Genomic DNA, 14950 nt, shown 5'->3' with positions numbered 1-14950 from the left:
GAAGGCGAAGTCCCAGGCAGACTAGAGTAAAAAAGGAGTTTATATATTTATAAATGCCAAATAAATACCAGAGGCCACCCAATGCCCCCTCCCAGACAGGACTGTCTCCCCCAACCCTAGGCTTCTAGGGTCTGAGACATCTTGGCCCCAAGCTACAGCCCAGGAGCAGCTGCCAGTCTGGGCTACCAGAGAACTGAGTGGGGATGATCTGTCCAGCCAAGATTCACTCCCTCTGTGTGAGGGGCCCCCATAGCCACAGGCCTGTGTCCCCGTGTAGGACCCTAGAGGGGCCAGATTCATGGGGAGAAGGTGGTCATCTCGAGTGAGACCCGCTGCCACAGCTCCTTGGTCTGTTTGCTGCGCTTGAGGTTCTGCAGGATGTCGTTGAACTGCATCATGCCCATGGGTGTCAGGCAGAAGGCGCTGCGGGCACTGCGGATCGCGTTCACAAAGTCGTCGTAGTCGGCAGGGGTCAGGTGAATCAGGCGGTGGTGGATGTACTGCAAGAGGATGAGCCACTAAGCACAGAACCAGGCCTGTCCTCCCTGGCCGGTGGGGGAACCTGTTCCCTGCCTGCCCAGGAGGGGCTCCCCCATCCTCCATCCATCCTGGGTTGGCACCTGCATGTATGCCTGCTGGCAGCGTTGCACCAGTTGGTGGAAGGCCGGGGCACGCAGGTGGTTGTGGGCATGAGCAGGGCTCAGCCGCTGCAGCGTCTCCATGACGATCTCCTGCAGCACAAACGGGCTCAGCACCCCCTTGGCTGCCCCCACACAGAACTGGTGCACGTAGTTCACTCCTGGGGGGCAGGGGGAGGGGCATGAGACGGGGGTGGCCACCTCTGCCCTAGGGACCCAACTTTTCTCTCTCAGCTCTGGCCTGGCAGAGAGCCTCCCTCCACCCCAGGAGCTGAGGTAACCCCCCACCCCCCGCGCACGCACACATACCCGACCAAGGCCTCAACTCTGAGCAAGAGCTAGGAAGGAGGTCTGGGATAGGAAGGTGGGGGAAGTGGGTGGGGGGCGGACAATGGTCCTGGGGAGAGGAGGTGTTACCCAGCTTTGCTGCCAGCCCCAGCAACCATTTGACATCATCAGTGTAGGGAGGGGAGCGGGAGAAGTTGTTGGGGTGATCATTATGTGCTCGGCGACCCAGCATCTCCAGTGCCAGCATTCCTGGGAGAAAAGGGTGGGCACACGGTGGGGGTACATCCTTTCCCTCCTCTACCCCAACCTGGTACACCTGATCCCACAGGAAACAAATCAAGAGCTGAGGGGAGGGAGGGAGGTGTCACCAAAGAGCCTGTGGCACAACTGCAAGTGGGGGCACAAAAGGGGACCTCCTCTCACCAACACGGTAGGCAGCGTGCAGGTGGTGTAGGCTGTGTGGGTTGACAGGCTGACTGTGTGTCTCCTCCTCGGGTGGTGGAAACCCCCCGCTCACCAGAGGGCTGGGCTGCGTAGTCAGGGCAGGCAACGAGGCACCCTGGATGGCTGGAAACGTGGATGCTGGATGGACACTGCTCACTGTGGGAGGGACAAAAGCCATATGAGCAACTCACAGCCCACAGAGGGACAGAGAGGGTTCCTCCCCCATCTCCCCTGCCCAGTGGACCTCCCCTCCATTCACCTGTTCCCTGTCCCCACAACTCACAGGCCACACTGGTGGGCAGTGGGAGCCCTGGCTCTGTGTGGTAGGGATGTACTGTGATGGGCGCCATGGAAGGGACGGGGAAAGACACAGCAGTGGCAGCAAGTGAGGGGGGAGTCACTGAGTAAGGGTACTGAGCCCCCAAGAAGGCAGGATGCACACCCTAAAGACAGGGAGAAGAGAAGGAAATTATGTTAAGATGCAGTTCTCCCTCTTCTGCCCACAACTGGGTGTCTCTACATTTCTTAGATGGCCTGGATCACCCAGACATCTACTACCTCACCAGGACAGCCCTATTATTCTCCCAGAGTACCCCACTCCAACCCCACATGAACTCACAATTCTTCCACATGCCCAAACCCACCCCCCAGTAGAACACTGGTCTCACCTGTGGGTATGCAGAGCTGGGCACAGGGAAGACGGCAGGCCGGGGCATGTGAGGCATTGGGTGGGCAGGGTGAGCTGGGTGGGTGAGGTATTGAGGGCTGCAGGGCAGGTGGGGCTGTAGAGCAGTGTAGGGGTGCAGGCCAGGGGAATGACCATGCCCCAGTCCTGGACCTGGATATAAACTGGACCCCACTGAGATGACTGGCACCACTGTGGCTGCTGCTGTCACTGCCGCCGCTGCCACTGTAACCGGCTCAGTCCCTGGGCCCCCCCTGCCCTCAGGCAGCCCCCGCCCAGCCTCCCCAGCTGCCCTGATCCCACTGGCACTACAGCTTGTAGCCCCTTCCCGGGCTGTGGATGAGCCACCTGCTGTCTGCTCATATAGCCAGAACCACTGGTGAGCAACCTCAAACAACACTTCGGGGTATACACCCCCACCCTTAGCCGCCTCTTCCACTGCCATGCAGGCCTTCTCCAACATCAGGTTATCCTGGAAGGAAGAGCACAGAGGGTTAAGTGGGGGAGGGTCTTTCCTCAAGCACGGTTTAAAGTAACATTCCAACATCTTCCTCTCAGTTGGCTGGTTCCCAAGGAGGCATCAGAGGTTAGGGCCAATGCTCAGAGTCTGTGTCAGAGCAGCAAATGTTTCACACAGGCACTGAACAAAACACCTGCTGACCAGTAGAAGACCCAGGTTATAGTCCCAGTTCCAAACTAACAGCCACACACTCCCATTCAATTCCACTGTCTCCCCAAGACCTGCTCTAAGGATTCCAGCCTGGTGATCACCTTGGTCCCTAAAGTATAGGCCTCCATTTCCTTATCTATAAAACAGAAATAATCCTAATCCCAGAGTTACAAAGCAAAAGAAGTAATGGATATTGAAATGCATTAATATTAATATGTCAAGTATCACCATAGCAGGACAAACTGGACAATCTGTGAACTTCAGGAAATGGGAATTAAGAGCTGGGCTGTTAGTTTTCCCCATGCACAGTGCCCCTGCACAGATGCCTCAAAGCAAGTCCCCAGATTGCCTGTAGAAATACCTGCTCCTTGCACTGCACCAGGGCCCGCTGGATCTCATTGGGGTTCAGTGCATGGGCATGAGGCAGGCAGCTTAGGGCTAGCTCCGCTGCCGCCCTCACCATATTGGAGTCTCGTGCCCGTGATGCCCTGTCAGCCAGGGATGCAACCTCAGGGGGTGTCAGGTGACCATCCCAGCATTCTACCAGTATAGTCAGAGCTGCACTGCCAATCTCCATTGCCTGACCTTCAGGGAAAGGAGCAAAAATCAGAATGGGGTTAGTATGGGCACCAATGGGGAGCAGGAATGGTGTCTTTTATCAGATCAGTAATTCCACAAGGATAAGACTCCGCTCTACCAATTAACCCCCCTCCCATACCCAAGTCAAGCCGCTAGGTTTACCTGTAATCCAGGAAACGTGGGAAGAGTAAGTACGTGAGAGCCAGTTGGGAGAAACAAAGTTGTGCAGGCCAAGGGCATAAAGCCCAATCTCGAAGGCGCAAAGGTGCAGGTTGCGGTGAGGACCCTGGTGGCCCCCTGAGGAAGATGGATGTGTGAAAATGGAAGTGCTGCTGTTGCCCCCTGCCTTGATCAGCACCGTCTTCGCCAACTCGAAGTAGAAGTGTGCAGCTGCCTCTGATGGCTGATTGGGTACATGAGGGGCATGACTCTCGGGACGGCGGCCCTTGTACCTGAAGGGGCAATGGGGTAGGGACGGGGGTTGGGGTTTCTCTGAAACGGGTATCCAGGTAGGGTGGGAAAAACCAGGGTAAGTAGGGTCACTGGGGGAACAATAGCTAGATTACACTAGGGATGTGGCTCTGAAGATGGGCCAGATGAGAGATGGTATTTCTTACACTAACCTGCCAACTTCAACGGTCTTCGCCCGGGCCCCTCCACTGGCACTGGCCCGGCGACTTCCACTGGAGGACGAGGAGCCCAGAGAGTCCGAGGAAGAGCTGCTAATGCTGTCACTGTCCTGTCCTCGGCCCCAGGAGGTGGGGGCCCAGCCCCCTCGAAGTGGCCTCCGGCTTAAGGTGGGAGAGCTATCCGATGTGGTTTCAGGGGCACTGCTATCAATGCTGGCCATACCTAACCCCCCAAGACAAGTGAATCTCAGAGGCTAGAAGTTCCAGAATTCAGACTTCAGGAATATCCTTCCCTCCATTTCATCCCACGGGTTCTCATACCTGTGTGTTTCTTCTTAGGCCGCCCTGGGGAGCCCCAGCCCCGTCCATTGTAGCCTCCACGACTGCCAAGTGCCAGACGGCTGGGAACCTTCCCTTCTGGCCTGGGGGTCAAAGCTGCCTCAGATGGGAGACCCTCACAGGGAGAATGTGGGGAACTTTCTAGGTGGGGAAAACAGGACATTGGGATGAGCTCAGGAAAGAGGACCCCAACACCGTTCCACACCATTCATCCCCCCTGCCCAGTGCCCCCACCTCACCAGGCACATTCTTCTCTGTGAAGCCCTCAGTGGGGCCTGGCCCAGTCCCTGCCACACTCCCTGGCTGAGTAGGCCCAGCAGAACCCGAGGTCAGCGGTTGCAAGGTCCCTGGGGCAGATGGGCCCCCATGCTTTGAAGGAGACCTCTGGCTGGCTGTGGCTGGGCGACTAGATGAGTAGAACGAACTCAGTGTCTGGGGCTTATGCGTCTGGCTCTCTCGGTCCAAGAGTTTGTCTAAGATCTGGAGAACAGAAGCAGCGACAAGATGCCCTTTATCTCCTGACTTCAATTTCTATTACCTTCCTCTCTATTTGAAACAGCTTAATATTAACCTGTTCAGGAAGCCTTCCCCAGTTACAACCACAGGAGAACCATTCCCCCTGACCAGGATTGGGGCTAGCTTACGTATCTTGATAGCCTAAGACTTAATCACAGGACTGAGTATATTGATATTCAATAAATATTGAAATAAATGTATAACTAACTCTATGCCCTCTGTTTCTCTTCTTCCATCCCCTGCTCAAGCACTCCTGAGAACCACTGGTTTTTTGTTTTTTTTTTTAGTTTTTTCTTTTATGGTTGTTTTGTTTTTTAGTTTTGTTTGTTTTTAATTTTAGAGGGAGAGTGTACATACAAGCGTGGCAGGGAGGGGCAGAGGGAAGCGAGAATCCCAAGCCAGCTCTACACCCAGTGCAGAGCCCAGTACAGAGTTCAATCTCATGACCCTGCGATCATGACCTGAGCCGAAATCAAGAGTTGAATGCTCAACTGAATGAGCCACCTAGTCCCCCCGCCCCCAGCAATTTGGTCTTCGTCTTTATGAAATGTCTCCAAGATTCTCCCATTAATCTCCTATGAGCAATATAGCCCCTTCGTCATTGTACTGGAATTCTGAGAAAGGTGGTCAAATTTGCTCTCTGCCTGTCAAAATCCCAGTACCTCAGTCCCTACCTTTTTGAGCTTGGCTTGGTCATCCTTGTAAGTGATCATTAGTGCCAGTGCCAGGTCACCCTTCTCCCGACGTGTGCCTTCACACAGGAGGGGATGCTCTGCCTCACTCACTGTTGTCTTCATACCTGTGAGAAGAAGGGTCTCATAGGGCCTGAGAATGGCAATAACTCTCAAGACAGCAGCAAAGGTGGACAGGCCAGGGCTGCGAGCCACCAGCATCTGAGCTGAGGAGTTCTCCTGGACCAAACCATAGCCCCTGTGGAAAGTCCCCAGTGCCTATTACATCCAGCCTTAGCTTCGATCTGCTTTTTAAGACCTTCATAACCTGACCCACTCTACCTTCACAGCATACCCATCACTTCAAGGATGTTGGACTCATCACTCTCATGAAGACTTGATTGCCCCTGTGTCTTTATTCATGGTGTTTTGTCCACCTATCAAAAACTTAACTGATCTTTTAACCCACATTCCATATTCTACACCCTCCCTGAGTCCTTTTCCTAGATTTTTGTTTCTCTGCCCTTAAAATACCCAACACCCAAAGCACATATTTTGTTCCTAAATTCTTGACTGTCTCATAGGCACTACTTGGCTTATATAGGTGATTCTGGTTGTCCCACTACCCTACAGTCCCTTCAAAACATGGCCATGTCTCACACCCTTCATGGCCTGGGCCAGGCTTAGCTCACAGATGTGCTCAAGATATGCTAGACTCACCTAAGGCAGCAACTGCTGCTTCAAATCCCAACTCCTCATCCCCAGGCATCTCGTTGTTCCAGTTACGACTCGGAGGCCGGGAGCCCGTGGGAGAAACCACTAGATTAAAGTTGGAGTAAGTTAGCCAGACAGAAGCATCACGGGAAAGAATGAAATGTAGGGAACCCAAGACCCTTATCATTTCAGACCTCTCATGAAGCTGCCTGATGGGTCCTAAAGGCAATTAAGAGCCTTGGGGCTCTTAGTTTATCCTTAGAGAAAACTACTCCTACCCAAGATTCCTACTTGCTGTAGAGTCACGCGCCATACCTGGAGCACAGAGAACGTCAAAGATGAAACTGGCCAACATGAGAGGCAAAACGGGCCGATAGTCACAGAGCGTCCCCTCCCGAAGCTCTTCTGCCCGGCACCGCATGGTACTCATCTCATTCGGACCCAGAGGAATCTTCTTGAGCAGGGCAGCCACCTCAGACTCCTGGTATGCCAGCTTCACCTAACAGTGTAAGCAGGAGCTCAGACCTCCAATACTTCCATGGAGATCAAGCTGCATGGCTCTGAGGAGATGGCAATACAAGGCTCAAAAACAAAGAACCTCTGACCTCCAAGGCCTTGGTAGAAGCCGGGGGCCTCTGCAGCTCCAAGGCAAACATGCCAACTCGGAAGGCCAGGTTGTGGTGCTCCGGACGCTCACTTAGCACTGTCAACAGGAAGGCTGCCTTGGTCAGGGTGTTGGTGGCCACCCAGGTCTGACGGCTCGTAGACACCTTGTTCTTCTTGCCCTGAAGAAGTACAAGGAGGCAGGCAGATGAATCTGACTCATCTTGGTGGAGGGAAGAGGATGCTCTCACTTGGGATGGGGCATAGAAGAGGGTTAGGGGTGAGCAGAGAAGGAGGTTGGTGGGGGTCTCTCACCTTGGCAGGGGGCGGCTCTACCTTGAGGTCGGGTGGGTTGGCTAGCAGGTCCTGGGCAAGCTCCACGGTGAGGCGGGAGGCCTCACTGCTGTAGCCGTGCGCATGCAGGGCCTCAGCGCAGGCAAACAAAACCTGGAGAGCACATGGGCAGCACGCAGATTGAAGCCCTACCTTCCAGTGGCAGGGCACCGTACTCACTCACGCAGCAAACATCCTGTGAGTACTTGTTACATGCTAGGCCCTATACTGCTCCTGGGGACACCACAGAAACCCCCGGTCTGATCAGAGAAACAAACACACGAACACACAAACCAGCGTGAAGCCAGCTACCACAGGGAAGGGTCAAGAGAGAAAACAGGTGGGGAAGATACCTCACTGGGGCCTGGGGCAGAGGAGCAATCTCAGGGAAAACTTCCTCGAGGAAGTGATCTCTAAGATATCTGAGACCTGAAGAAGGAACAGGAGCTGACCAGGTAAGGTAAGGGAAGAACATTCTAGGCAGAAAGGCCAATCTGTGCACATGTAAGGATGCAAAAGAAAGCACATGGCAAGCTAGAGGAATGGTTCAGCTGACCAGTATGAAGGACGGAACAGCTAAATGAGTCAGGAGAAGCACACAACGATCAGAACAAGTGGAGCCTCACAGGTCATGCCAAGGACCTTCATTTTTAAACTCAGGGCAATGAAAAATACTGAAGACTTTTAAGTATGAGAGTGACACCATCAGTTCAGGAAAATCAATACTGAAGCAGTGAAGAGAACGGACTGTAGGCAGGGAGGCCAGCTAGTGGCCCACTGCCAGATTCTAACAGCCATGCTCTACACTCCTGACACCCCCAACTACAGCCAGCTGGCCTTGCTCCCAGCTGTGGCCAAGGAGCACCCTCCTGCTCACCTCCATGCGGCTCTCCTGCTCCAGTGGCTTCAGCCCGGCAAACAGGTCGTGCTCCTCCCCGGCCCCGCCCTCGGCCTTCTCCTCCTCGCCCCCAGCCCCATCCTGGGCATTCAGATAATATGCCTGGTAGTCATCATCCTCCTCTCCGACTGCGGTGGTTGCCTCTTTAGTTTTGGGGAGCCCACTGCCACTCTCATCTGTGGAAGGGAGGTCGTCCCGAGTACAGACCTCCCCAGGCAACAGGCCATGGGGGCCAGCAGAGGCTGTGGGAGGCTCAGGCCCTTCTGAGAAGTACACACCACCATCTTCTTCGTAAGTATCTGGGGGTTCAGGAAGGAAGGTGGAAGGACCTCGGGAGCCACTGGGAGGAGGGCAGGGTGGAGGGCTCTCAGGGAATCCACCAAAGGTGCTGGCCTCTGCACCCAAGGCCAGGCTGCTGTCATCCAGGCTCATCTCGGCCAAATCTGGCTCCAGGGAGCTGTCTTCACTGCTCAGCCGTCGCTTGCTCCCACTGCCTGCTGAGCCCTTGCCCCCACTGCAAGCCCCACCCAGTGCCTTGGCTTTGCCCCCACCTGGACCCATCTTATGCAGAACCTTATCTCCCCCCTCAGCAGAGAGGCGGCGTGGCCCCCGCTGCGATGAGGGGACCCCCTCACCCAATCCCTTGCGCTTGGCCCCAGGCTCCTTGGGCCGCACAGCTGGCTCAGAAGGAAGAGGTCGGGGACGCTCCCGTGATTCCTCCAGGGCCCCAGATCGGGAGGCACCTGGCCGAGGTGGCAGGGCTCGGGCCCAGCACAGTGCCAACTTCCGGTCCGTGCCACTGTAGGTGACACCAGGAAGAGGGTAGGCCTCTTCCCAGTTGAAGTAGCATGCCTCCACTGCCGGCCGGAAGCCAGGGAAGAGCCGCTCCAGGGTCTTTTTGTGCTGCCCCCGCTTCACGTTCTCAATCACCTTCAGCTGCCACTGGCGTAGCTGTGCACACAGTTCCCGGCGGCTGTGGGAACAAAGTTGGGGAGGCTGCGGGGGGCGGCTATATTCTGCCCTGAGAAGCAATGGAAGGAGACAGAGGAGGCATAAACCCCAGAATGGGGGGCCCAGGGAAGGGCCCAGGAAAGCACTTCTTGAACGAGCCCACACACATCACTCCAACACTCAGATACTAGGGAAAGTGGGAGCTTTTAGGGGAAGGAAGGAAGAAAGCCTCTCAGAAAAAGGACTCCTAAATCACTGGTAACCCTAATGCTCAGCACCTGCCGTTTCCCAAGGGCTAGAAGAACAGGGCATCTCTATGTGTGCACGAGACGAGGGCCGGATCTGTCCCAGACTGTCCCAGTACCTGCACTGCCCAGGGAGAGACTCACCGCTGAGGGCTGAGTGCAGGGTCTAGAACAGCAAGCCTCCACAGTGTGACCATCTCATCGCACATGCTGGCACACGCGTGGGCTGCGACCTCTGACTGCCCATTGCTACGACCCGTGTGCCCACTGGCACTGCTGTGGGAGGCGGAGGTGCGCACGCTGTACCACCAACCTGTTATCTGGAAACAAAGAGAAAGATAGAGCAGCCCTCTCCTGCGACCCTGTCGGCAAGAGGGAAAAGAGGTCCAGGGAAGGAGAAAATGAACCGCAATGGGGCTAGCCAACTCCAGAGGGTTACCTGTTCGTAGGTGAGGCACTGGTCAGTGAGGATTTCCAACAAGGGGGCAGCATTGCTGTCCCTCCGTTTGAACATCTCCCGCACAATGCTAAGCAGGTTCCAGACCCCCTCTGGCTCGCGGCCCCTCAGAGGGCGCAGCAGACATGCCCATTCAGCAGCAGCTGGAGGCTCCGTGGAAGACAGGTACATGGAGTTCACGTCACTGTGAAGGCAGTGGAGTGGAACATGCTGACCCCGAGATGGGGCTGCCTTTGACAAGTCAAAGTGCACATGAGCTTTGACCCAAAAGGGGTCCTGACCCAAAATACAAGGTGTAGGGGGAAAAGGATGTCCAGGACAAAAATTCTTGGAACATGGGTATTCACAAAACAAAGGAGCTCTCAAAAGCCTGAGGGATGCTCCCTTCTGCACGGATGCAGGCGTGCATCCAAGGTACCTGAAGACCACAGGCGAGGGTCCACAGAACTTGTGTAGAGTCTTCTTGATGTTGTCGGTGAGTGTCGATTCATCCAAATACCAGGTACTCTGGTCAGAGGCGGATGGCCCTGCTGTGGGGTCTGGGGGTGACAGGCAGTCAGTTGCCTAGAGATAGGGACCTGGACTCGCCTGACAACAGCACACTTTGAGGAAGTGGTGCTCTGCGCTACCCGCCTCCTTCCCTCCTACCACCCTGCCTTCACTCCACACTAACCGGGGGCTCCACACACGGTATTGATGGCTGTTGACTGGGAAGAGAGAAGTTCATCCAAAAGCCGCTGGGCTGTGGGGAGGATCTGAAATCGAAAGGGACAAAGGCATCGGTGACCCAACGAGGCAGTGTCTAACACGAAGGCTCACATGTGATCCGGAGCCTGGAGTTGGATGTGAGGGTGTGCCAACCTCACTCACCTGCTGAGGGAGCTCACTGATGAGGTACTGAGCAAACTTTTGCAGCTGGTCCCTCTGCAGCCGAGATAGGGACTCTGAGACCGGGGCACGCAGGCAGACTGCAGAAGCCTGCAGGGGACACAGAGAAATAGAACAAGCTGAGAAAAGGCCTGCTATCGCTGGAGCTGGGTAAAGAGAGGCAGATTAAGGGGGGGGCAAGGGGGCTCACATTGTGGCCAGGCATGCAGCGGAGAAGGGGGGGATGGAGCGTAGGATAGGACCGGGATAAATTGGGAGGGCCTCACGTTGTGGATGCGGAAGAGACAGAGTGCCACGACGTGAGTGCACCATTTGGCCCCAGCCCCACAGGTGCAGCTGCAGGAAGTGACCCGGCAGCGGTCAAACATCACAGCCACGTTGTAGGCCCCTTTGGGGGGGACCATCTGAGGTGGCACCACTGTAGCACTCAGGTGGAACCCTGGGGAGAAACACAGGCATGGTCAGGGAGAGCCAGCACGACAACATTCTCTGTCCGCAACCCTGGCCCTGCAGTTAGTCTGAGAACCTGCTCTAGCTCCTTGCAATAGGTCCTTCATTCTTAACGGGGGGGGGGGGGGGGGGGGGGAGAAGGGGCTGCCGCAGGGCCAGAAGGCACCCTTACCTATCTGCAGGGGGTCTTTCACAGCCCTCATGCGGAACAGCTGGTCCCCTCGCTGGAACTCATCCGCACTGCCATTGGCTAGGCACGAATACAGCCTGGTAGTGAAGAAGATCACAGCCACAACTCAGCGAACAACTTTCTAGAGACCCTGACAGAGACCACAACGCCCTGGGCACTCTCTCCCCAGTGTCACTCCCTCTTGGGGAAAATCCCAGGCACTCTCCTCCCCTTGTCTTCTTACCACAGCCCCAAATACAGTATCTCCTTTGTTCTGTAGGAAGCCCAGTACACAGTGTGGAATATCAGGACCCACTCCCCACCATCAGTCCTTTAGCCTCACCGGATATCCTCTTCATTCTCAGGGAAGCTCCAAAAAGCAATTCGGAGCTGTAGCTGCTCAGGCACTGGGGGATAAACTTTCTCCACCACTTCAAATGGGATATGAAATGCCACCTGCTTTGCTGATAGCTCCACCAATGGGATCACCAGTCCATCTTGGAAACAAATGTTTGGGTGAGGGTAAAGAGAAGGGGAAATGAAAAGGGCCATGATTACTTGGCACCAATGCCAATGCCTAACTTCTTGGGCCCCACATCACTAGAAAGAAAGGGGAGAGCTGGATGAAAAACCAAGGGACCCTCCTGTTAGGATTCATTAAGCCTTATGACTCCCATCTTGGGGAGGGGAACTAATTAACTGCAGCCCACAGCCTGCTACCTAAGGTCTAGAACAGAGGATACCAGGGATATCCTAGAAACTCCTGGCCAAACAGATGTGTTCCAGAATCCTAGCAAGTAACCCCTCTCACATGGCTCAGCATCTAATTTCTCTTATATGTTGTTAACATCTCTCCTCTGACGTTCTCTTCTCTAATTGCTTTTTTACTATCCCTTTTTCTCTAGATGACTCTACACCTCTACCCAAGGAGTGAAGATGGGCCAGAGCCCAGAGGAGTTAAGAAAGGGAACTCCAGCACAAGACAGGCTGCTTGTCCTGTGGCACACCTGAACCTTGGCTTCCTACAATGGAAACCTGGGAAGGAGGGTGGGGAGGAAGATGGGTTATCCCAAGGGAACCTAAGTGCTCCTGTTATCACCTGGAGTAGGATGGAACTGCCACTCAAGATTTCCTACAATGTTTTAACCAAATAGTGGTAAAACACAATAGACTGCATGCATATCTCCCCAAATTGCTAGTCAGATTAGAAAACAGATCAGAAAATCACGGAGCTGAAAGAAACCTTTTTTTTTTTAAAGTTAATCTTATTTTACAAGTGAGCAACTGAGGGGAGCCCAGGAGGGCACGGGGCTTGGGCAATGTTATGCTTTCCTAGATGTTAACCTATTCAGGAAAATATCTATATGCTGAAAAATTTCACCAACATGACTTGGGTTACTTCTCTCAAAGCAAAGGAGCTCTAAACCCCAAGGCTACCCACACATGCAAATGTGAAAGAAGCAAGGAGACCGTAAAAGACCCACAGTGAAACTGCCTATGATCTCTGTGGGCGTGTGGGTGTGTGTACACAGAACATATGCCACCGCTCCAAATGAAGTTGAACACTACCACTCTGAACAAGTGACAAGTGTAGATTTCTCTCTGTCCCAGAGGGGTGCTAAAAATCTTTGTAGGACAGTTTGGAAAACAGGATTCTTGGAATGGCCAGAGTAGAATCACAACCCCAACTGCTGAGAAAAGTCAGCATGCATTGAGGCCCAGGACAAAAACTGTGCCATGAGGAAGGCAGGGAAAGGATGTGGTGAGTCTTGAGCCTGTGGAGCTTCACTTATCATCACTGACCCCTCAATCCCCTTTCATAAGTGGAAAATTCCTCACAGCACTAATCGGTTAATTTACTGAAAGAGTGAAAGACACAGCAAAAAGCAACAAGAGTGTTTCATAAGGAGATCTAGAGGCAATTACCTGCACTCTTCTCGGGCCCCAGATGATAAAAATGTAAGGTTCTAATCCAGTGGTCCCAGCCTCCGCTCCTCACAGATGTTCAACATGGCCGAGAACCAAGCCTCTGATATGAACCTATGTAACTACGGAATTTCCTCTCACAGGCCAATTCACCTCCACTTTCCTCTGGATGGAATCCGCTCTTGGTGTACCCAGATCAAAGACCGTCATCACCCTTAAGAGGAAGCTCCCAAAGCACTTTGCAATGGAGCTGACACACCTCAAGTGGTCCCCTCTTCACAAGACACCTCTTACCCACCTTCTTTTCTGTTTTCTGGCTCGCCACGGGCTGAACTCGGTGAGTATTCCCAAGTCAGACGAGTTTTTTCTCCTACCCCATCTCTAAGGCAAATGAACCACAAAAGATCTACTTTCTGTCGCTAATCCTATCCAACCCAGGATTTCCCAGCCACCACTCCAAAACACACACATGCGCGCGCATTCGCGCGCGCACACACCCTGATGTGGAGAAGCCAACCCCAGGAAGACTGGAAAAGCGAGTCCAGAAGTCCGTTCTGAGCTTGGGACAGCTCGCGGTCCGGGACAGCTCCCGAGCACGGACAGCTCCCCAGCAAGGCCTGAGCAGAGCCAGCCCGCTCCCTTCCCCCTCCTCTTACTCTCACCTCGCATTCTGGTACCGCCACTGCCACCTCCGCCACCGCCGCCAGTGGGGGAATTGGGCCCCGCGGACTGTTTGCGCCATCCCCGCCAGTTCTGGCAGAGGCTCTCGGCCTCGGAGATGAAGGAACAGAGTGAATCCTCCTCAAAGCGGTCCGAATCTTCGAATGAAAAGCGCTCTCCGTCCTCCCATTCCGCGAACATCAGCTCCATGGGGCCTGCACCCCCCGGGGCCGGGTCCCCCCCCGCGGATCCGGGGCCTGGGCCGCCGGCCGGGGGCTGAGGGGAGGCCCGGGGCCTGAGGGGCGAGCCGGGGCTGGGGGTAGCCGGGGCGCTCAGGGCGGCCGTGCCGGACGAGGATCTCAAGCCTGGAAGGGATATGGAACCGGGCCTCGCCCAACTGCGAGGTGCGAAAGGGGATTGTGGCCAGTATCCGAGACTCAGGGCCCGGGCGAAGCGCTCGGCAGCCGGGGCCTCTGGGCTGCTGCGGCGCCGCCTCCCCCATCAGCTGATCTGAACTTCCGGCCGCGCCGGCCACCACCACTTCCGCCTTCACGCGCTTCGGAACCGGACCCTGTACGGGCAGATGTAGAGGACCTGTTTGTTTAATTGCTGCATTTCCTGCCTTTTTTTTTTCCCTCGAACCCACCCTCAGATACTGTAAGAGGAACCCAACCCCCAGAAGTATATAAAATGACTACAGATCCCAGCAATAACTCGGCATCCATACTGTCTCCAAGGAATAAACAGCCGCCATGAATGCTGGGAATCGTAGGCTGTCAAGCGATAACACAAGAACTATTGGGTGGAGTTACTGTTTTAACTCCGGATAGGCCCTGGGTCCGCATCACCTTCTGGGAGTTGTAGTTCAGAAGCCTACATTCCATTAGGCTTGTTATAGGGTCTCCTCAGGGAAGCAACGCGAAAAGAATGCACTTGATTTCAGGAAATGGTTGTAGTGTTTTGTGAGTGGGTCCTCTGAGTTCAGATGTTTTTAGCCTTTTTTTATGTGTGCTACGGACCCTTTGGCAGCCTGGTGAAGTCTGGAACACTTCTCAGATTGTTTGTAAATGCACAAAATAAAATATAAAAATTAAAAAGGAAACCAATTATGTTGAAATACAATTTTTCAAATAATAAAACAAATTTGTAACATAGTAATACTTGTTTATTTACACATTAAGATCGATCCAGCAGTAA

At 54.3% G+C, this 14950-nt stretch overlaps 1 protein-coding gene across 4 annotated transcripts; it reads right to left on the bottom strand.

Moving 5' to 3' along the window:
• Positions 1–22: 22 nt before the first annotated feature.
• Positions 23–14233, bottom strand: ZSWIM8 (zinc finger SWIM-type containing 8). 4 transcript variants are annotated; one of them, XM_044239820.1, is made up of 26 exons: positions 13756–14233; positions 11511–11664; positions 11171–11265; positions 10815–10987; positions 10531–10638; positions 10334–10415; positions 10079–10199; positions 9643–9844; positions 9348–9523; positions 7987–8980; positions 7092–7223; positions 6779–6958; positions 6489–6672; positions 6180–6278; positions 5463–5587; positions 4512–4752; positions 4255–4413; positions 3928–4156; positions 3467–3756; positions 3087–3310; positions 2039–2527; positions 1630–1813; positions 1350–1526; positions 1056–1175; positions 621–731; positions 23–500 (listed from the first exon to the last, which is right to left on the bottom strand). In XM_044239820.1, the coding sequence occupies exons 1-26, from the start codon at positions 13961–13963 to the stop codon at positions 40–42; spliced, it is 5718 nt and encodes a 1905-aa protein (XP_044095755.1). In that variant the 5' UTR covers positions 13964–14233; the 3' UTR covers positions 23–39. The 4 variants fall into 4 exon arrangements, with proteins under 4 accessions (XP_044095755.1, XP_044095752.1, XP_044095756.1 ...); XM_044239817.1 differs by having other exon boundaries at positions 1654–1813; positions 13756–14017; XM_044239821.1 differs by having other exon boundaries at positions 199–500; positions 621–799; positions 1654–1813; positions 13756–14231.
• Positions 14234–14950: the final 717 nt, after the last annotated feature.

Source organism: Neovison vison, chromosome 2, assembly GCF_020171115.1.
Source record: "Neovison vison isolate M4711 chromosome 2, ASM_NN_V1, whole genome shotgun sequence".
NCBI lineage: Eukaryota > Metazoa > Chordata > Mammalia > Carnivora > Mustelidae > Neogale > Neogale vison.
The sequence above is the reverse complement of the archived record's forward strand: the minus strand, read 5'-3'. Positions and strand labels throughout refer to the sequence as shown.

What these genes read in the sequence shown, in the direction of transcription:
- ZSWIM8 (XM_044239820.1), bottom strand. Translation starts at nt 13,963, where the DNA reads ATGGAGCTGATGTTCGCGGAATGGGAGGACGGAGAGCGCTTTTCATTC. An exon ending in TACCGTGTGTGGAGCCCCCG is followed by an intron (nt 10,200 to 10,333) that starts GTTAGTGTGGAG and finishes TGTCACCCCCAG; the next exon opens with ACCCCACAGCAGGGCCATCC. An exon ending in CCTGCACTCAGCCCTCAGCG is followed by an intron (nt 8,981 to 9,347) that starts GTGAGTCTCTCC and finishes TTGTTCCCACAG; the next exon opens with CCGCCGGGAACTGTGTGCAC.